The sequence below is a fragment of the Haemaphysalis longicornis genome, unplaced genomic scaffold (genome assembly GCF_048455015.1).
Source record: "Haemaphysalis longicornis isolate Haplotype H1 unplaced genomic scaffold, Haemaphysalis longicornis Haplotype H1 scaffold_1, whole genome shotgun sequence".
NCBI lineage: Eukaryota > Metazoa > Arthropoda > Arachnida > Ixodida > Ixodidae > Haemaphysalis > Haemaphysalis longicornis.
Window position 1 is genome coordinate 466,516,262 of NW_027526203.1, and position 21,951 is coordinate 466,538,212.

Genomic DNA, 21,951 nt, shown 5'->3' on the forward strand with positions numbered 1-21,951 from the left:
CAGCTTAGCGCGAGTCCCTTCGCGTGGCCCCTCGCTGCTTTCGGGACGCGCTCTCAGGTTGGTCGGAGGACCTTGCGTCTGAACTGGCCAAAAGCAAGAACCACGTGTGATCTCGTGCACCGCGTGGTAACGCTCCCAATGAGTCGCCGGCTGTGCACGTCACGGGCTGGATGCCGGGTCATGCACCTTCGCACCTGCTAACTGCGTAATAATGTCCGCTGGACGAGACACGGATCTGTGCCCCCGATGACGCCCCGCCGTGGTAGTTGCCACGTCGCGCGACTCGTGAAGGATGACACAGCTTTAAAGAACGGAATGTTCATCTATTGGGAAATACTTGCGAAGTAGTGAAGGTTGGTCAGTCATTATTCGAATGAAACGGCAAAACAGTCATTGACTGAGTGAGAATAGCAGAAGACGTTTCGGAACCCGTTCACGATGAGGCCAAGTTGCTATCTCAAACTGCGCGCAACTAAAATAGTAGTGCCCTTGCAACAAGAATGGAAGCGCGGCGCACGGGCAGCGTCCGAAGTAAAAAAAACACATGAGCTCATTACATCGCCTACATGCTTAACAGTTCTTTTAGAAAGTTCGATGTGACAATTCTGAAGTTCAGCCCAAAGTTCCTCTCCTAATGTTATTTTTATCGACTGTCTGGTGCGGTTAGCGATCACCGTCCTTTCGTCTACTCCAGGAAAAGTGTTTACTTTCTGCGTTTCCTTAAACGGGTGGAGAACGTGTGAAATATGTCAGTGACTATGTTTAATGCCTTGGAGGGTCGGTTTTGGTTTGGCTTATGTTTCGTTGTGACCGTGCCGTGTGAGTTAACTTCGGACGCGGCCTTCATTTTGTTTGTTCACTTGTGATACTTCCAACTGTAGCTGAAAGAAGCACCCTCTAACGTTCTAGCAAATATTGCCGGAGCATAAATGTGCGCCCGGGTGTTCGCCCATGTACTAAGTCAGAACTCGATCTAACGAAACCCGATCTTACGAATTTCCCGATTTAACGAACAAATTCGGATTCCCCCGCAGCTGCCTAATGCTTTTATATACTCGAACCAACGAAATAGACTCAGCGCCATTCCCGATTTAACGAAGTATTTCGGATACATAACCATTTAAAAAAGTGGTAATTTCGAATGTTTTTTGTCAAAACGCCACGAACATTATTGCGCAATGTCAGGAAAAAAACACACAAGAAACGGGGCATCTAGTACAGTTCGTTTCCGGCGCACAAGAGTTGTCAGAGGATGCTGATGACCCGGAAACTGCTAAAGCTCCTGTGCCCGCTCCGGGCGAGGTGATGTACGCTGCTTGACTTGCTCAGGCGCTTTGTTGGGGCTCCTCGCGAAAGAACTGAGGACGCTTTGAACGCGCTTGCATGCTACGAAAAGTCTGTCCGCCCAAGGCTAACTAAGCGCATGCAGGCGAAAATCATCTGCTTTCTTGCCAGGAAATAAATGCGTTTCCCCAAGTATCCCACAGGGCCGTAGCCCCACCCTCCCCTCCATTTTTTTTTTTTTTCGGAGGGGGTTTTGAGTTCTGGGAAGGGCTGAGTTTTGCCGAAAGGAACAGTAATTCTCGCGTACGCGTGGCCTAGACAAAATTTCGGAGGGTGTTTGATCCCCCAGCCCCTCCCCCCTCTGGCTACGTCCCTGCCCTAGCCTTTTGTTATTGTTATTTTCACCGCGGACTTTTAATGCATTGCTAAATTACCGGCAGGCGAGCGCCGCGGCTGCGGCAATTGCGATGTCATGGTAGCTGCTGGGAAGCACCCCCCTGTAGACATGGAATTTATGGAATCAACTGCTTGTAAACTGACAGTCCCGATTTCACGAAGTTCTCGATTTAAAGAAATAATTCACGGTTCCAGTGACTTCGTTAGATCGGGTTCAAACTGTATATTATAAGCAGGAGATTATAAACGGTGCGGAGTCGCGAACCAGCCCACCCACCGGGCCAGCCATCATTTTCCCAAACATTGCTGGATCGTAAAAACGTTGTACGACAAATATAACGCGAAACTGCTCCTTCTACGTTTTTTTAACCAACGGTCATTCGTGCTGCGCACCAATTCCCTGTACTTCGTTTGTTTGCAACCGCATATGTCTGCTTGGTGGTCTGTAAGCCTGAGCATTATTTAATTTATTTGAAGATATTCGAGAATTTACGGCTGCTGTCATAACTTTGGCCAGTGTACGATACAGTGCATACCGCAGTGTGGAGCGTGGAACTGCCGAAAGATGATGTTACTCTGGCTACAATCATTGTGCGTTCTGCGAATTTCGGCTATCATTGTGCTGCTGAGCCCAAGGACGCGGGTTCGACTCCCGGCCGCGACAGCCGCTTTTCTGATGGGGGCGAAAAGCGAAACCGCCCGTGCTCGAGATTTCGGTACCCGTTAAAGGAGCCATGAAGACAAAATACAAGTTAGGTTTATTAGAAAGACTGCTTAGCGCCGATAACAATGATACCACTATCATCGCAATCTTCGCACAAATAACGGAGATATTGAAGAAAACGTGTGAAGCAGTCGCGACTCCCTAGCCAATTTCCCGCAACTTTTCTATGACGTCACGGAACCTTGTTTGTGCGATTGGCGGCCGCCTAACTGACCTGTCGCGACGACACATGTCTGGACGTCTGTAATGGGGCCTCTAGTTCCATTTGACCGCATCACTTGAATGCTAACGTGCAGTTAACGCACTGAAAATCATGTTTTATTGTTGGCCCGTATGACGTCATTCTTGCTCATAACACGTCACTGTGGCGCAAAATTTGAAAGTTTTTAAATGATTCTTGGTTTTTTTTCGTTAAAAAACATCTTTTATGGCTGTAATGGAACTGAGTGAGATACTGAATTCGAGTTCTTTCAAATTAAACAAAGTTGTATTTTCTCTTCATGGCTCCTTTAAAGATCCCCAGGTGGCCAAAATTAGTCCGGGGCCCTCCACTATACGGTTCGCCTCATCGCCTGCGTTGCGTCGGCGCGTTAGACCTCATGATCAATCAGTCAGTTTCGGCTATCAGCAATGACAGAAAAAGTAGAACATATAGATGTGCACACACTCCTTTTTTTTTTTCGGGGGGGGGGGGGGGGGGCAGAAAACCTGACGTGCGTTATTGTGTTACGTATTGTGAACTGCACAAGGCAATATAAGTGAAAATGAGAAGCAGCACGTGGGTCCTCCGCAATTTACCATCCGCCTTTCTTTTTCTTTTTTAATGAACGGCGTGCGCTTAACCGTGCACGAGGTAAGAAAGGCCAGGTGTGACTGAATTGCGCTGCACACACCCAGAATGAACAGGGAAAATGAGTGCGATGACATTGGCACGGAGCGTGGAGCTCGCCGGAGCGGGGTAGGATCCAGCATCGTATACCTGTGACATCACAACGATCTCAGCGTCTCTCTGTCCACTGGCGGCCCTCGCGGCCGATTGCCTCATTTTCAACAACGATGGGATAGTCACGGGAACCTCTCTCCCAACAATTCCTATCAGTTTGGACGGATAGGTGGAGCGATCTCAGGGGTTCGCATTCTTGGCTGGCCAAGGCCATGTTGCGATAGCGTTAAACGCACGCGTCTACGCCGCGCAATAGCATCACTCTTTCTCGGTGCCATGGCACGCACGCACGCAGCTCCCTTCTCGGCGGCGTTGTTTGATATTGTGCACGTGCCCCGCGTACGCAAGCAGCAGCAGCTGCCGGGCGCGCCGACTAACTGTCCGCCTCGCCGGTTGTCGAGCAACGGCACCGTCGCGCGGAGGATGGCCCAGAAATAGACGTGCCCACGACGTGCACTTTTTACTGATGTCAGCGTCCATACACGACTTGTTTGCAGAACACTTCGGGGACACCCCGCCGCTTCCGTCCCACTTCCTCGCCAGCGGACCGGCCGTGAGGCCTTCGGGCGCCTATTGCGAGATCGCGGATTCGTCTTCACCAACTGGCGATTGTTTATCGGGACAGATTGTGAGCGCTTTCTTTTTTTCTCCGCAACGCCTAAAGGTTGCCTCGCGTCGTTCGGAGATGTTGATGCGCAGTGCGAGCAACTTTTCCGTCCGTGCTGCGTATCTTGACCTTGCTTTGTTAATAAGTCCGCGCGTTTTGTCGCGCCGCTGCAAGAAAACAAAACAAAAAAAAAATCGCACAAAAAGCTCGCTGTCAGGTGGCGTGACGAGACGGAGCGCAGCAGGAGGGGAGGCGGAAAGGGCAGCTGTGGACGTGTTATGATGACAGATGACCGCGCCGCATTGACGCGTGTCCGCACTTTTCTCGGGCCCGTCCATCGTCGTCACCACGGCCCTGCTTGTGGCGCAGATGAAGTCGTCGTTCCGTTGCGCGGACGTGTCAGCGGAGAGGATGGATGCGCGGCGGAATTCCTCCAGCCGCGAAATTATCCGTGCATGAATACCGTTTTCCTCTCAAGCGCGTGCAGGTTTTTGTGGCATTAGTGCGATTAGCAGTCGTTGTGAACTTGGCCCACTTTACGGTGTGTCTTGTTTGATCGAGCCTGTTATATCGAGGCAATTGGAATCAACAGCCAGGGGGGAGTGGGGTGGCGAACGGGCAGAGTTACTTGCGGGGAATCGAAGCCACGTCTCGCGCGTTGGAAGCGGGAGCGCTACCCATTCACCCACCCTGTGCAGGTGATTGTTGGGAAGAATGACGAGTGCTTGTGATACAGCATCGCGCCGTAGACGGTGACGTCACACGAGGCGCTGCTGGACGTACCGCGTTCATTCGTGGCCGTGCCACGTAGTGTGTGCGTGTGCTTGTACCGCTGATGGCCCCCCACTTTGCAATGTGCGTGGCCCTGCTTAGCCGGTGTGGAGTGGAAGAAGAGCGTGAAGGGTTGGAACGGAGGGAGAGGGTGGAGTGAGTTGGCCGTGGGAAAAAAGTATGCGACGCAACCGGAGTGGCACCGCATCAGCTCGTAATGATTGCCCCCTTGAGATGACCGTGCATCGAGATGCCGCCGCGTGCTGTGTGCGCATGCGCAGTAAGCTCTCGCGTGGTGACCGTTCTTCGTTACCCGTACTTGGCCCCTGCGGGGGGCCAGGTATCTAATCCCTACCGCACCAATCCGATGCTAATCGCACTTGCGCAGATAATCACCCCCCGAAGGATTTTAATGCGTGGGCACTCTTTAGGGAGTACCTCGCCGAAAAAGCCTGATGCCTTGTGCCTGCAAAATAAATGCATTATTTGTTGACAGATTGATTTGATTGATTAATTGTGGGGCAATGAGGCGCGCCGTTGTGGAGGGCTCCGGATTAATGCGCTTTTCGCCCCCATCGGAAAAGCGGCCGCCGCGGCCGGGAATCGAACGGTTAACGCATGTAATCGCTGTAATGGGGCAAATTTAGATTATGGTGCCTTCAGAATCGACAAGAAAGAATTGATTAACAATAATAAAAAAACTCGTGGCATGATGCGCGCTAGAAGTGCATGTGGGCATGACGGTAAAGCCGACTTTCAAGGGGCTCAGTCTCCCAGAATTCTCAGAATTTCTACACTTTAGTTGTTATTATTATTATTATTATTATTATTATTATTATTATTATTATTATTATTATTATTATTATTATTATTATTATTATTATTGGTGGTGGAGGTGCGAATTGTGGCTGATTGTTTTTGGTAACCTGAGTCTTCTAAAGCACGCCTCAAATGCGAAATTACTCGATCTCGCCAATTATCCTATCGCTTGAACACAAGGGCATGCTTGTGTGATTGACCGAATGATCGATCCAGCAGCCGTGATTTAATAACCAACCGTTCGTTTCCTGGGAAGTTCTGTACACGATAGTGAAGGGCTGCTGAAGCGCTCAGTGTCCTAATCTATAGTGCCGTGATGAAAACAGTTTTCTCGTGTGTGGGACTGCCGCATTCGTGATTCATGGTGTTCGCATGCATCACATTGATGTTGGGTGCGCCCGGCATCGATACCTGCTTAGAGTAGAAATGCTCACTGATGAGGATTGAGTTGGTGGAAAAACTAACCAGATGAATGATATCTTTAGGAGCAGGAATAACCTTCACTACCAGCTGCATTGTTTACCACGTAGAAATACCAAGGACGGCTTTCGCTTGGAACGCCACTGTTTCCGGTGTCGGCGCAGCTCATTTGCCGCTATCGGAAGTGCGCGTCGGTTGAGGGTAGTTTGACCGCGGTGCAGATGTTTTGTCTTACGTATGCATTTTTTACTGACTGCTACGTTCATGTATCCGTTTAAAATGATAGTGAGAAGATGAAAATGTGCTTGGCTGTCAGGATCGCTGACCACAATGCTCAGGCAGACGTTCTGCTAAAAAGAAAGAAAAACTGACGAAACTGTGCCTTATTTCATTTTCTATTGCTACAGCGTGTTCTCATTTCTACGCATGTAAGTGAACACTTTAAGAGCGTTTTTGTGGCACTCCACTTTATTGTGTTGAAAACGTTACGTACCAGGCCGCTTGCGTAGCTTATGTAAATCTGTGCTGTTCCCATTATTTTAATGAAAGCACGGACGGCTTCTAGCGAGTAGCTTTGATGCTGCGCCAGGTTCCTTTCTAGCAATTCAATCCACTCCAATTCCATTCGAGCCAGCCCAATCCAACGCAATCCAATCCCTTTTCCACACGGCCTCCTTTGTTTTCCCGCTTTCCCTCCCTCATTTCGCTGTACCTTATGCCTGGCGACGATGAACGAAGCCCGCCCAAGTATAGTTCATATCACAAGCTAGCTGCAGCACTGTGGAGGCTACATTGTTGTCCCCCTCAGGGCGCCTAACTCACCGCGAAGGAAGCGACGAAAGGCGCTGGGGCCGTGCAGTGCCCCTTGCCGAGAGGGGAGAAGGGAGTGTCCTTTCAGGACCCCCTTCACGGCGGATTAGGCGCCCTCAGTGGGCGCACTATTGATAACAATGTAGCCTCCGGTTCCGGTCAGGAGTGGAAGTCGCGCTCAGCGCAGCTACGGCGCCAATGGTTCTCGTAACTGCAGCCCTAATTAGCCCTGGCTTTTGTAACCCGAGTGCGGCTTGGGGACTTCTCGCGGCGGCGTCAAGTCGCGTCGTGGCACTGATTGGCTGGCCACCGCCCGCTGGTGCGTGTCGCCGCTCTAAGCGGACGTGACTGCCTGGAGGGGGAAACCGTGCTGTCTCGAAATATTAAACTTCTCTTCGGGCTGCGCGAACCTCCTCACGCCAGGTCTGGATCACTTAACGAGCTACATTTTCGTCGCTTTTTTTTTTAGTTGTCCCAAGAACGTCTGCTGTGGTATCTTAACCATATCAAACCGATCGCGATTGCAGGCCGAAGCCCCGTCTGTTGCTCAAATACGTTCGTCGTTAGCTGGCACCTAGAACAATAGTTGTTCCGTGTCTTTTTTGGGGTGTTGACGCTGTGCTGCTGAGCCCAAGGACGCGGGTTCGGTCGCTGCCGCTGTGGCTGCTTTTCTGGTGGGGACGAAGACGCTCATGTGTTTAGATTTCGGTGCACGTTAAAGATCCCAAGGTGGTCAAAATTAATCCCGAGACCTTCACTACGGCGCCCCTCATAGTCCACGGGTAGTACCTTCGCCGCGTTAAACCCCGCAATCAATCAATCAATCAACCAACCAACCAATTCTTATTTGTGGTGTTTGCTGCTAGGAAGCAGAGGTTGCTCATAGCTCTTAGCATGACGGTAGCTTTGCCCGGGGTGATCCGCCGCACACTTTCGATAGCGGGCTCCAAGTCATTCCCAGGCTAGGTTTTCAGTCTTTTGGACAGAGAGAGCTGTATAAGTGGCACCCCTTTTACCGCGTAAATGCTGGCGGAAACCCCGGTGTTGTAGTTGCGATACCTCCTCCTCTTTCCTACTCCTCCTCTTTCTTTTCCCTACGAAATGGCACGTGCTACGCGATGGCAAATTGCCGGCCACATGTGATGGTCTTCTGTTGAGGCCTTCCGTTGAGGCTTAAGTGAAAACACTCGTCTGACACACCTGCCACTTCGCTGTCTCTCGTTTGACGCGAAATTTGTTGCGCACTGCGGGTTCTTTTATAATAATTATTATTTTGCGGAATGTTCCAGCTCTGTCGCGCATGACTGAAATTAAACCTCGCGCTCAAAGGTATCAGAGCTTGCAACAGTCGTGCTGCCTGGGGGCAAAATTAGGAAGTGTCAGGAAATGCTGAGGCTGGGTGGAAGGGGAAATTGTATAGCGGGGCCGGCGGCTTTCGGTGACGTGGTGTATGGAACGTTGGCGGCGCGTGCCTCGGTAAAAGGAACCGTTATTACCGGCTGGCGACATCTGGAGTTCCGTTAAAAGAGGAGAGCTGCACCCCCCGTCCAGGTGTTCGGTCCACCTGGACGATAGGGAGGCGACCTTTGGTGCTCTCTCGAGTGCCGTTCCCTGGCTCCCCTCGCAGCTCCGGCGCACGAGGGGCCTTCTGGGAGCCGCTTTTCAGTACTCGGCTCGGTTGTCGCTCTCTTTGGTGAGCTCGTTTAGCAAGTCAAGAGGGCTTAAAAGCAGTGGAGCGCATATTTGCGGCGAAACAAACCTGGAATGCGTGAGCCATGATTTCTGCGTTATACGCTCCGTCAGCGCTAGCCGTCTGAAAGGAACGTGCCGTACCTTGCCCACAACGCCTGGCTCTATGCTTGCGCATGGACGGGAAGCTGCTCGCATGATCCCCTTTGTGATCGCGACCCGGCGTTCGGGGAAATGGTTGGGGAGCAGCGCATTGTTCCTGCAGACCCGCTGCGTACGGCCGTGGCAGCGACCCTGATCGCGACCAGCTGCCGAGGGGGAGGGGCGGATGGTCTCATACCTTGGGCCTGGCTCGCTTTGTCACTCGGCCAAGTGTTTTATTCGCACCCTTGCGGCGCGCTATTCGGACCGCTGATCATCCTAGCGCGAGATCAACTTCGGAGCGACACTACTTCCTCTGGCGTTTCTGGCCTCGTAATGAAAGAGCTACACCAGCCCTAGCGCGCAAACGGAGAGGCAGCACTGCATTCTTTCACCCTCTTCCTACGCCCGATTAGCGGCGGCGCGAGCTAAACGCGTGCGCCGCGTATACATGGAGCGGCAGTACGCACTCGTTCAAATTCGCACCCAAGCTGCAAAGCAATAACTGAAAACTGATTTCTAAGTCGTGCTGATATCAAGATGTCAACGTGGACCGTTTAAAAACTCCGTTAGTATCGACACTAGCAATCAACCATCAAGACTACAGCATCGACGGCTGCATCTGTAAAGTGTTCACTCAAAATTTGCGTCGGAGTTGTATTTTACAAGAGAATAGTAACATTACCCATTTCACAATGACTGAATACAACGTTGAAAGTGTGGATGCACAGAATCTACTCAATTTTAAAATGTTACGTCGTGATCGAGTGTCATGTACACAATGCTCTTGCATATCGTAGACAACCGGTGTAGTCTTTTCTGCAACTTTTTTTTTTTTTTTTTTTACAAGCTTCGGAATGGCTTCGCAGAAGTTGTACTAATTACCTGCTCTCTCACGCGCCCGCGTCTGTTGATCATGTCCGTCAAAAAAAGGGGGGGAGGGGACGCCCTCTTCCTGGTGGCTCGTGAGCGCCCCTTGCCCGCCGTGGGGCGCCTACAAAAAAGTCACTCTGTTGCACTTTGACCACACAGTGCAATTCACCGGTAGATGCAGTAATAGACAAATAATTAGTTTGGTAACGCGAGCGATTGGCCTAGTTGGTATTTTGAGCGCAAAAATGGACAGGACGGTGAAAAGACACGCACCTGTCGCCTTTCTTTTCACCGTCCCTGACCATTTTTACGCTCACCTCTTTAAATCGGTGGTTTGATTATCTAAATAGATCAAAAACAGACGGTCGAAATTCTCAGGTATTTGTGCACATGCCAAGGCGCGCAGTGGCCAGAACATGAGCCTGTAACCAGTTTCGTAGTCTGGTCTCGGGAAGTGCCGCAACACTTGGTGCCGACGCTGTGAGCCGCTCTTCTGCTGCTCTAATCGGTGCCGCTTCTTTGGTGGGCGCAGACGGGCCCACCTCCGCAACTGCCTGGAGAAGCTCAAGGAAATGGTGCCACTGGGACCTGATGCGAACCGCCACACCACGCTAGGCTTGCTCAACAAGGCCAAAGTCTTCATCAAGGTGAGCAGCTGTGCCCCTTCTTATCGTGGGCGCGCCTTGAGCGAGGCTTCCGTTGCGGTGGCTGCCGGAAGCGGGCCGCCGCAGCCTTGCCCCCCACGTGCGCTGCTGCAGTGTCGGTGGCCTCCTCAGTGGCGCAGATAGCGGCTCTTAATGGCGCCGCAGTGCCGGTGGCGAGCTTCGTCGGGAGAAGCAGGTAACAATAATGGCCTACACAATGTATCCTTGCAAATCTCGCCCTTAAAGGACCTCGCGTACGCTATGCAAAGCGGGAAGAAACACTACGCACCAAGCAGCGCTTAACCGATCACTCATTAAAAAAAAAAAAAGGTTGTGCTAACGGAACACTATCAAGTTACTTGTCCCTATATACACTGGGTATTTAGTAACTGGAGGTAGTAAAAAAATGCAGCACTAGTCAGGGTTACTAACTGGAGCAGACAGTAAGCACCACTGCCTTCACAAGTAAAGTCCTAGCGCTAACACCCTTCTGAGCTGCATACGTTTAGTAACTGGTCATGCATAACCTAGTTATAAGCACAGCCTTAATCTAGTGTATACTACTTCCTACACCCAGTTAATTTCCTAACCATGCACTTTCTAGTGGCAGAGCATATACGTACCGTACCGTGGGGTAGGAAGGTTCGTAAGCAGTTAGTAAACACGGCTGTTACTACCCGTTTACGGCATTTTTTTTATTAAGAGTGATCGTAACACGGATAGGGGAGTGGTCCCAGCGATTCCATTTTGCTGTTGACGGAAGGCTAACATATCGTTAGTTTCGTTTACTGTTGAAATATCAACTTACACGCGGGGCGTTTTGTCAACCGATCGAGCAAATATACACGAGATGGAAATGCGCTTTGGGATAGCTCGTTCGTCGTGCCTTTTTATCGTCCCTACCCTAGTGTTATTTGCCAGGTGTTGAAATTAGCCAGCTGCCTGTAGTTTAACACTTCCGACTAAAATAAACACGAAACAACCGCATGCCGGACACAGTCTCGCGGCCTGACAGGCCTGTGTCAGAAAGCTGCAGGACTTGACTGAAATTGCGAAATGCCTCGAGGAATCGGAACTCATTAATACCGGCCTAATCGGCCTGCGGGTTCAGCAACCGGTACAGGCGAGCGGCGTTCGTTCCGTACCTCGATGATTTTCGAACGTCTCTCAAACGTCGCTTTGAAGTCAACGCTGAAAAGCTTGCAGTCTGTTCCGCCAAGGCAAGTCGCAAAGGGAGCTCCTAGCGTCCACGTGTTAGCTGAAGAGTACAGTGCGCAACACCCTTGTCTATAACACTGAGTTCAACTTCAAGTGGTTACCTCTCAAAACTGCGGACTCAAACTTGTCACGAAAGACGTTGAGGTCAAAATATATGGTCAAGACTTCAGAATGACACGATAGTTTTCTTCAAATGTTTTTTTGACCGAGGCAAGATAAGGCTATAAGGACGAAACCTGTGTGATAGACAAGGTTGGTGCCCTCTGTACCGAAGAGAGGTCACGCATAGGAGCTGTGCTCGCGCACTTTACGAGACGAAACATCTAGCGCTGTCGCTCTAGATCAATTGGCTTCCACTGCTGTAGCTCAACGGCTAAGGCGTTGTGCTGCTGAGCACGAGAACGCGGAATCAATCTCCACCACGGCGGCCGTTTTTTGGACGGAGACAACAAAGAAAAAATTCCCCCGCATTTCCCCGAGGGGGAGAATGTGAAAGTGCGAATGCACGGTTGTCGGCCCGCTTGCGGCGCTTGCGCTCGGCCCCCGCAGCCCACCGCCTCGCCGCCTTCTCTTCCTCTTCCATCTCTTCCATCGGGTTTGTAGTATCACGTGTACACCACGCAGTTATCAAGCCGCTATAACGCCGCTGAGTCGCCAACGCACGCCGCTGACGACGTAGTTTGAATGCGTTAAAGATATAAGGCGCGTTCTGACACCGATATCAGCGTCGCGTCCGTGGCTTATTCGGTAGAGCGTCGGGCTGCGGCCCGAAAGTCCTCGGATCGAAACCTGGCACCGGATGCTGTTTCTTTATTAAATATAGAGGAGCACTGCGGACGCCGCCGACGCCGGCGGTGGATGGTTTGGGGTCGCTTATAAAGTGCATTTGTGTCGAGATATCGACGCAAGTTAAAGATCCCCGGAGGTGGTCTAAATTATTCCGCAGTCCTACCCTCATAAAATTTTTTACCAACATTGAGTTCAATGTTTGTTGACAAAAGTCGCCAAAAGGTACCAACATTGAGTAGACTGTCTACTTACTGTCTATAGACCTCCTAGCAACAGCCTACCAACTTTTTGTCAACCATTGGCCACCGTGTTTGAACTGAAACGTTTCTGTAGACTTTCTACAGAAAGTTTTTTGTAGACTTTATACTCAATCGCTGTTGCTAACCGAAGCGTTTCTGACAGGATATTCGAAACGTGATGCAGTGAGAAAAGCCGGCCATTCCTAGACCGTGGTGTCAATACAGCTTAATAGAACGTCGTCATTATTGCCCTTTAAAAGATCGTTTAGTGGGAGCAAAAATGAAAAAAAAAAGAAAGCAGAAACAGATTAGGCCTCGGGAACCTCGTCTGCGAGGGTTCACATTTTGCGGAGCCACACATTCACACTCGCACTTTCTGAAACACAACACAACAAACAACACAACCCCAGCTCACAAACTTACTACATCCGAAAAACCACAAGCGCTTGCAAGCAGGACACCGACACCGCACAAATGCTAGCAGTGCACTTCATGTATATATACCCGCCAGCCGCGGGATGCCGATGCCGCGGTGAGGCGCGCCTCTCATTGCATGTTTACAAAACTACGCGTTATTATTTCCAAAATATATTACCGTGAAACACTGGAACGTAAGCAATTGCACATATCTTCATGTTTACTTTATTGTTGCAAGCTGTAACTAAACAAAACGGAAATCTGGAATGGGTTGCGCGCCGCGTTTCGGCTGCCTCCGGTGATTGACGCGTTTCTCCCGGAGGTACGCAAAGAGGGAGGGGCGCCGCTGGCGGTTGGCCGAGAGCGACCAAAACATATGCGCCGGCCGTATTAAGTGGGCATAGCAGGCGATTTTAGATTATCGCCGTTGTTGGAGACACGTCCAGTAGTCTGTCGAAAATATTTACTGGCATAATTCGTTCCTTTCAACCATGCATGGCACTTAGCTTGCGCAAATCAAAACACAGTGACGAGCGGTTGCGCGTGGTTGATGCCGCTGGCTGGCGCTTGTTCGGAACCGCTGAATAGTCATGTTTATCACCGTGAAGAGTGAAAGCGAGCGGGTCGTGAAGTACCAACCCGTGCGGCTGTGGGACGAACTGGTTGTTCCGAGGGAGAAACTGCGCGGCTCGAGGTACGAACAGTGAAAGTTGCTCCCTTTTGCTACTTCTTTTTTCTCGGGCTGCACAAGTGTGAAGATACATGCAGAGAGAGAGAGGGAGAGAGAAAGATACGTGTGTGTGTGTGTGTGTGTGTGTGTGTGTGTGTGTGTGTGTGTGTGTGTGTGTGTGTGTGTGAGAGCGAGAGTATGTGTGTCTGTGTGCGTACGTGCCTGCCTGCGTGCGTGCAGGCGCTCGGGCGCGCGTGTGTGTGTGTGTGTGTGTGTGTGTGTGTGTGTGTGTGTGTGTGTGTGTGTGTGTGTGTGTGTGTGTGTGTGTGTTTAAAACCTGATTCAAACAAAGCAACGTAATTTGGTTAAAGTCAAGTAAATAGTTTGTCCCCAAATATTGTGAACCTGTCCTGGTATTTAGCAAAAACCAATATGAATTACTTGAAATCGGACTCCAGGACGAAGGAAAAAGATGTTTGCGTTAAATTCAACTTGAGACAAAGCGTGTCAAAACACTTTTAGTGGTCATCCTACAGAAGCTCGTCAACAGACAAATGTCAACAAAAATGAGGTAGACTTTCTATATACAACCGTCAACAGACAAATGTCAACGTGAATTAAGTAGACTTTCTACATACAACAGTCAACAGACGGGTGTCAACATACATTCAGTAGACTTTTTACAGACGACTGTCAATAGAATGTAAGAGAATGTAGGATAGCAATAAAGTTGGTAGGATGTCAACAGAACGTCTACAGAATGTAAAAAAGCATTTTTGTAAGGGTACTCTGCGGCGCTTCTCGTATAACCGCTGCAGCTCCGACGAGTAAAACTCCAATGGAAAAAAATGATCAAGACTTTTCCCCCTGTCTGTCGTAAAGAACTAATGACCGAGAAAGAACTGAGTAAGTAGTTCAAGGGAGGAAATCGTGGGCTACATTTCATAACTTGTTGCGAGACCCTCTGCAATATTCTGCTGTTTCGGAATCCGCTGGGAACGCAGCTATTTTTATGAACAATGGGCGCATCATTCACTACTCCTGTCACTTGCCGAGAGTGGGTAAAAAGTTGGATTACAGTGAAAGGCGGCTTGTTTCGCACTTTACGCTCCCTTTAGGGTTCAAGGACCGTTCTGCGGGAAGCTGTAGAGCCAGCGTCTTTTTTCGGCTGTAACCATGCAGAGCGGAACTTATTGCTTCTCATGTACCGTAGCAGCTGCGTACGAAGACGTCTTACAGCGGTTTCATACAGGGTTGGCTAACGTCGGAGTGCTAGATTTAGCGGAGCTTTTAAGAAAGGGGGACAGTAACACTCGCTGCACAGATACCTCTTAAGCTCTGTATATGTGTGGGGCAAGGGCGGCACCTCTGTTCCTTGGGGGCCTCAATCGCTGAGGTTCTTGCGAAGCGTGTAATGTTTGCGCTACTGGCGGAATCCTTCATCTGTCCTTTCGTTTGTGGAAGCATACAAATGTATTTTTACGAACTATGCAGTGCTAGGGCAGCGCCTGCGGTAATTGATCGGGGAGGTGCGTCGCGTAGCTTCCGCGGTACGCGGCATGTTACATGCTTTGCCCATTCACGCAGCACCAACGTTCTGAAGCAACAGGCGGTGCTCCTCGATTTTATTCAGCCAGGACCGCAAATACTGAGCGTGCACTGCATGCGACGCGCAGGACTAGGCATCAAACGATCCCAGCCGTTCCGTGTAAATCGCCGAAGTTGATGCGTAGCGTATTATATTACGCATGCGCAGTCGTTACCCGCATCTCTACAGTGTCATCTGTAGCGCATACCCAACTATGGCGCCGAGAGGGTTTGACCCAGAATGTTGATTTTGGGTGTTGTCGAAATCCTCCTGGGGGGGTGTCTTGGGGTGTTGGGGGGGGGGGGGGGGGTGTATAAATCCCTGGGCGCCGAGACGCGAAAGCGCCACAGTGTGTAACGTGCGTGCCACCCGGGGTACGCACGTTAAGCGCACCCCGGGTGGTCTATAGCTCTCACCTGTGTCACGGGCTACGTGTGGCATGGTGAAGGGGCACCTTTTGGAGCGTTTGACGCGCTCAATCGGTCGATTATCTGGCCCACAATTGCACAGCCAGGGAACCCACAGTTGCGGCGCTGCGCACAACAGGGGAAAGATTGTCCTTCCTTTCCAGCGTTCTTATTTATCCCTCTTGCCGTGCTTGCGTGCACGAAAGCCTGTAGTCAGCACAATCTTAGGCGCAATTTAAACCCCAAATTTGATTTGAATATCGCGCCTCGCAGCGTTCATAAAATTTCTCTACTGCTGGCAGTGTTTGGCGATGAGAGCTCAATTTTCAAATAAATTTCGATACGGCTAGAGCATTCCAAGTAAGCTGTATTTTGGTCTTTCCAGTGCGCCGAAGTTTAGTGCAGCAATGAACAAAACAAGGGTGTCTTGACCAGGCATAGCTACACATGGATTACGATTCTCGCGATGGTGGAGAGTTATGCCGAGTCTCCCTGCCGTTAAGGGACCCTGCGCTCCGCCGTGTCACACTTTCAGTCGCAATGCCACTTTCCGCCTCAGTGCGCGCTTATAAATATTAAAACTTCTGCCGGCGATTGCTAACGTATGCAGGTAAAAAGTGTAGAAAGGTAGCTTTACCGCCACGTTCAGTCGCGAGGCGACTCTCCATCGCAGTGCACACCAACCCGCAGCCGCAGTGCCACCCTCCGCCGTATCACGCTCAGTCGCGGTGAGGCTGCTTGCCGTGGTGACAGCGAACCGGGCGAGAGCCCGTGTGGAGATGGTTTCCCATCTGCCTTCAGTCGCTTTACTGGGAGTTTCTCGAGAACGGCGATAAAAGTATACACCGCGCTGTAGCTCCGTGTATCCCCGGCTAGGTTCGTCAAGCATGTATGACTCGTGCTACGCAAGGCTTGTGCTGCATTCTGTGTTGCACGAGTGTACTCGGAGCAGCGGACTTTACGCAGGTTTTAGAGGGAGGTTTATTTTTAAAAGTTCGCGGGGTCTCGTCTTAACCGGCTCGAGGGTCCGTTGCGTCACTGCACTCAGCGTGATGCCGAATTTAGCGCCGAGTTTAACGGCCTCTTGTCAAAACTTCATTTGGCCTGAGGTTCACAAAATACCACGCCTTGGCCTTGACTGGACGACACGCGCGCAGTCAGACCACTGGACGCGGATTGCTGTACAGTCATTCCGTGACGGCTGGTTCTTACAGGGCAACACGATCCGTTCATTGTCGCCTTCGAACGTCGTACCGTGGGTGGTGGGAAAGTAGCGCAAGGGCCACACAGTTCTGCATTGTTGCATTTCAGTTGCTAAGGCAACGTGCTGGCAACGCCGCGTGTTTGGTGCCCGTTGCCCGTGGGTATGAGATATCGGCGCGCGTTGAGATAATCGAAGTTATTGTCCGTAGCCTTCGTGACTTTGCCGTAAATTCGGCTGGTCTGTATTATTATGATTGAAGGCTCGTAGCGTGTGGAACGAAAGTGTCTCCATGATTCTTCCACGCCTCGATGTGATTAAAAATCAGACCGGGTGTAAATTCTGCGGTATTTGCTACTGCTGCTGCTGTTGTTGCTGCTGTTTAGGTGAACTCCGTTGACGATCAAGGCTGGCAACATGTGAAGCAAAATGATGACGTAGGACAGCAACTCCACTCCGAGACGAGCTTCTGAAAGAAAAAAAAAACACCATCTAGGTAAACAATCCCCCGTGATGTCGTACGACGAGTATACCATCACCGCCTTGCTCGAAGTGGGTGCGCGTCTAAGCGAATGACCCTTGGCGGCAAGCAGATATGGAGCGAACGTTCGCCTCTACATTCTGCGGGGACTCCTTGGAAGGGGTGTTTGCGAGCGCGTGCTCGGCGGCGTTTATTCGGAAGTCGTTGGTCCCTTCCGCAGCGGCAGCGCGCGCGTACGGTCGAAGCACCGCCGCCCGGAAACGATAAGTCGCCGGGCGGCTGCCACCCCCTCTTCGGCTGCTGTGCCGGGCGTGTGCGGGTAGTCGTAAAAAAGGTCTTGTTCGACTTTACTCGCTCGTAAATCGCCTGCCTTCAATCGAGTTTCAGCGCGCGCGGGGGCCTGGCCTTCTCTTATATGGTTGCATCCGGTGTTGATCAAGGCGCTTTGGAGGTGGCTTGGGACTGGAATATATATATATATATATATAACACACACACAATATATATATATATATATATATATATATATATATATATATATATATATATATATATATATATATATTTTGTGTGTGTGTGTTTGCAGAGAGAGAGAGAGAGAGAGAGAGAGAGAGAGAGAGAGAGAGAGAGAGAGAGAGAGAGAGAGAGAGAGAGAGAGAGAGAGAGCAAGTTACTTTCGTCGGTTGATCTGATCCGAGGTGACAGTCACATTGAGTGTGAGCGCAGCTTTTAGGTTTCAAGCCTTCTTAGCAGACCTCCGGGCTGTTCACTTGTCACATTTGGGACAGGCGCGTGCGACATGCTTCTCATACGGCTGTTTGCTACTCTTGTTACGATAGCGAATCGCGTACTAAGGTTTCGACATGCGCAATCATACGTGCTCCTAGCTCGTGTTATTGTAGGTCGATCTGCACCGAGCAAAGAACTGTGAGCGTCACCCTCACCATCAGAGGATCGGTCCTTCCTTCGGACAAGGCAGGGATTTGTGGAGAAACTGCTGGTGCGCGGAAGTTGTTGGCGTTTGAATAAAACCGAGCGACAAAATCTGGAGGGAACGCGTCCTTCAAACCGCTCACCTGGCGTCCCCGCTCGCCTGTCGTGGAATTCGGCGGCTATTTTTACAGGCCTTCGTTGAATCACTCCATTGGCGTCTCATAGGTGCGTTTGTGTCCCTGTCGGGGAATTGGACGGCTATCCTTACAGGCCTTCTCCGTTGAATCACTCCATCGGCGTCTCATAGGTGCGTTTGTGTTCATCGTGCTGGTAGTGACGAAACGGTGTTTTTCGCATGCACAGTTGCGCCGCGCCTTGTCGGTCGCACCAACGAAATGGGTGCCGGGAGAATGTTGGGACTCGCGGGGTTGTGTGCAAAGTTGTTTTTTCGCTGTTTCGCCGCAAGAAGGAAACTGTCGCTGGCGCAGTGCCTATCGCCGTGCTCCTACGTCCCTCCTGAAAGCAGCAGCAAGGGCAACGGTCGAAGACGAGATGCGGCCCGATACCGGCGGAGCGCAGTGGAGCGTGTGGTCAAATTATTCCAGCGTATCGTCAGGCATACTCCGCGTGTTGCGACGACAAGTTCAGATTGTGTCGGCGCGGGGGCCCTGTGTGGTCGGACCGTCATCGCGCGAGGTGCGGGCGCTCCCTCCTCCGAAGGCATTCACGGCACACGGACGATTCAACTTGCTCAGCAGAGCATTGTCGAGATTACGAGGGTGACACGCACCGTCGAAAGACGTCAAGGCACAGAAAGGGTTGCACACCCCCTGTGCGGCCGGTTCGTCGTCGTCTGGTGGCCCTGCAGGCTGCTGCCGGAGCGCTCTTCGCGGCTGAGGAAGCGTGAGCGGTCGTGGGCGCTGTGTGATGACAGTGCAAGGCCGCATTTGCAGAAGGAGGGAGAGAGAGAGAGAGAGAGAGAGAGAGAGAGAGAGAGAGAGAGAGAGAGAGAGAGAGAGAGAGAGGAGAGAGACGAGAGAGAGAGAGAGAGAGAGAGAGAGAGAGAGAGGAGAGAGAGAGAGAGAGAGAGAGAGAGAGAGAGAGAGAGAGAGAGAGAGAGAGAGAGATCGGAAAGCCTTCTTGTTGACTTCAATGTGAAATCATTTGTGTGAAGTTTACGGGGGCTTATCAGTTTGTGTCAAAGCTCGTAGGAAAGTTTCGGGATGAGCAGGCTGCGGTCGTGAGCTGAAAATACGAAACTTCGGCTGTGTATATCGCCCTGGCAGGCGTACACTTTTCCTTGTCAAACGCGCTGCAAAGAACAACTAGCAGTGGTATACGCCATGTGATGACACGGTGGCCTGGTTCCACGTTGGGAGTTGCAAACTACAAAATGTGCTGGTCCAGGATTGGATAGTTCTCCAGTTGAAGGGGCGGGTTTCACTTGAAAGACCTAGGTGTTGGTAATTCGATAAATGCCCTGGGACAATTGTTTTCACGAAAAAATACAAATTGTAAAGTCTTTTAATTTCCCGGCCTTAAAGGGACATTGAAGGCAAATAGCAAGTTGGGCTACGATGAAACTGGCCGGAGCCTCTGCAGCGTTTATTCGGCGGCGAAGATGCTTTAATTGCCGAGGAATTGCCCATTGAAAACGCACTTCATTCCTTGCGCCATTTTATTACGCTTCGCGTGACTTCAACGGAGTCCAGAAACGAGTGAGACAGCGGTGTGGTCTTGCGGGAAAACTAAAATCTACCGTGCGAACCATCGCGGCCGCAGGAGCCACTGGTCGTGCACTCGCTTAACAACGTTGCGCCATCTGTTAGTTTGTCTTGTAAAAGCGTGCACCGCTAAAATTTTTCCGTTGCGATATGGTAAAGCTTTGCGCCATCTGTTGAATGTTTGCGAAGCAAACATTCAACAGATGGCGCAAAGGCACACTTCTGGCCCATCTGCCAGAAGTGTGCCTAGAGATTTTACGAATGCCCAAACCACTACTAGCAAGCGCCTTGGCGCCAGTATGGAATGAAAAACGTGCATAACATGATACAAATATCATTTTACCTAAGTGCGCACCATAATGGAAGCATAGCAGCACGCAGCACCCTTAATCTAAGGACCCGGTTTGACGCACAAGATTATCCAGAAATAGTTTCGAACAAACACCTCGTCACGGCATGCGCTTTGAGGCCGAAGCCAGGCGATGGATTGCCTCTTGTTCGTTGTAAGGGTAGCACTCGCTTCTTGCGATTTACAGGGGGCGGACAAGCCACTTCACTCCGGTGCGAGCCGAGAAGGTTTTTTAAAAAATCGCGCACACTCTACATACGCGGTGTGGGGTTCAATCATCGCTAAGGATAATTTCAACAGTAAACACAGCGCCATGCGTCCGACCCTTTAAAGGGTCGAACACATGGGCGGAAAAGCATGCGTTCCCGCACGCGTCTCCGCGCCGAGAACTGCCGGATGACCCGCCGCGTCGCCCTCTCCCGCGCGCATCCAACCTGCTAGATATAGAGTCACTAAATAAGGTCACTAAATAAAACCGTATATAGTGACACTAGCTAGATATACGCGCCGCGTCGGAAACCGGATTGCTCGGACGGACATGTGCCCCCGCGCTAGGCTGGGCGTGTTGCGGCCGCGGTGCCACGGCGATCGTTTTGCTTCTTGGTGGTTGGCCTCCCCACCCGCAACGTTACCAACGTCAACCACCCCCACCCACCCCCGCGTGCTCTGCAGTCTTTTCCCGCTGCGAACGGTGCGCTCGTCGGGAGAGAGATCACCCGTGTGACGTTACCACCTCCCCATGGAGGCTGGCTGCAGCTCCAAGCCAGAAAGTGAGCTGGTGAAAGGTGATGCTACTGGAAAGCGCGAACACAACGGAAGGACCACGAAACGTCGAAGCTTCCTTTCGTTGTGCTCCCCGTCGCAAGTCTGCGCTTTCCACAGGTGCGGCAAATTGTGCTTGTTTGCATAAAAGCTCGCGTCATCTTCCGAATACGCGTGAAGCAATAGGTGACCGGTAAAAAGCGCAAAGGCTCATGGGTGCATTGTCTGCTCCTGCGGAGTCCCGCCACTTCCGGTTCGAAAGCTCTTCTGGCCTCCCGTATGCCGGCGGCTTTCACGCGAACGTGTGCTGGTTGTTTGTCTTTTTCCATCGAAAACAAAAACGCTCATGCCTCGCGCATTCAATGAATAACAACGATGAATTCTACTAGGGGCTCCTCTGAAAGGTAAGCACTCTGGGACGAATAAACAACACTCACACGCGCGCGTAAAAGCCGTCGGCGTACGGGAGGCCAGGCGAGATCTCGAACCGGAAGTGGCAAGAGCAGACAACGCACCCATGAGCCTTTGCGCTTTTTACCGGTCACCTATTCAGTCGCAAGCCGAAAAAGGCTCGAGACGGGAGTGCGCGCATGCGTGGACACGGCCTCCGTCATGCGGAGGTGGCACCACTAGGTTAGTCGAACCACGTGTTTGCGCGTCCCGAGTCGAGTGGCGCGGACGACGACTGTGTGTCGTTTCGCGCGTGCAGTTCCGTTGAAAGTACACACCTCGGCTGGCCTGGGCTTCCTTTTGCTGGCACATTATTCTTTCAGCGACCCTGCAGCACCCGCCTCTGACACTGTTCGCGTAATCCGCTACCGCAAGAATTTTGTTAGAGAGTATTGTGTACCGTGTATGAAAAGAGCACACGTCCCTTCTTCGCCGCGCTGGCTCGGACGATGAGCGACCTTATGCTGCGCACGTCAACGGAGCATCCATCAGACCTTTGCGGGCACGAGGAGCGAAATCGATCATAGCGGATGCCACGAGCAGCTGAGTTCCAGTGCGTAAGCATTCGTTGCCGAGTGCTTCAACGCGAGCAGTGTATAATG

General features: G+C 51.2%; 1 protein-coding gene across 1 annotated transcript in view; it reads left to right on the forward strand.

Annotated features, from left to right (window-relative positions):
* The window catches only part of LOC144156215 (max dimerization protein 1-like), a 106,213-nt gene that overhangs the window by 67,992 nt on the left and 16,270 nt on the right, over nt 1-21,951 (forward strand). The window contains exon 4 of the mRNA XM_077688097.1: nt 10,010-10,124. Coding sequence (XP_077544223.1) covers nt 10,010-10,124 — 115 coding nt within the window. The remainder of the gene's footprint in view (nt 1-10,009; nt 10,125-21,951) is intronic.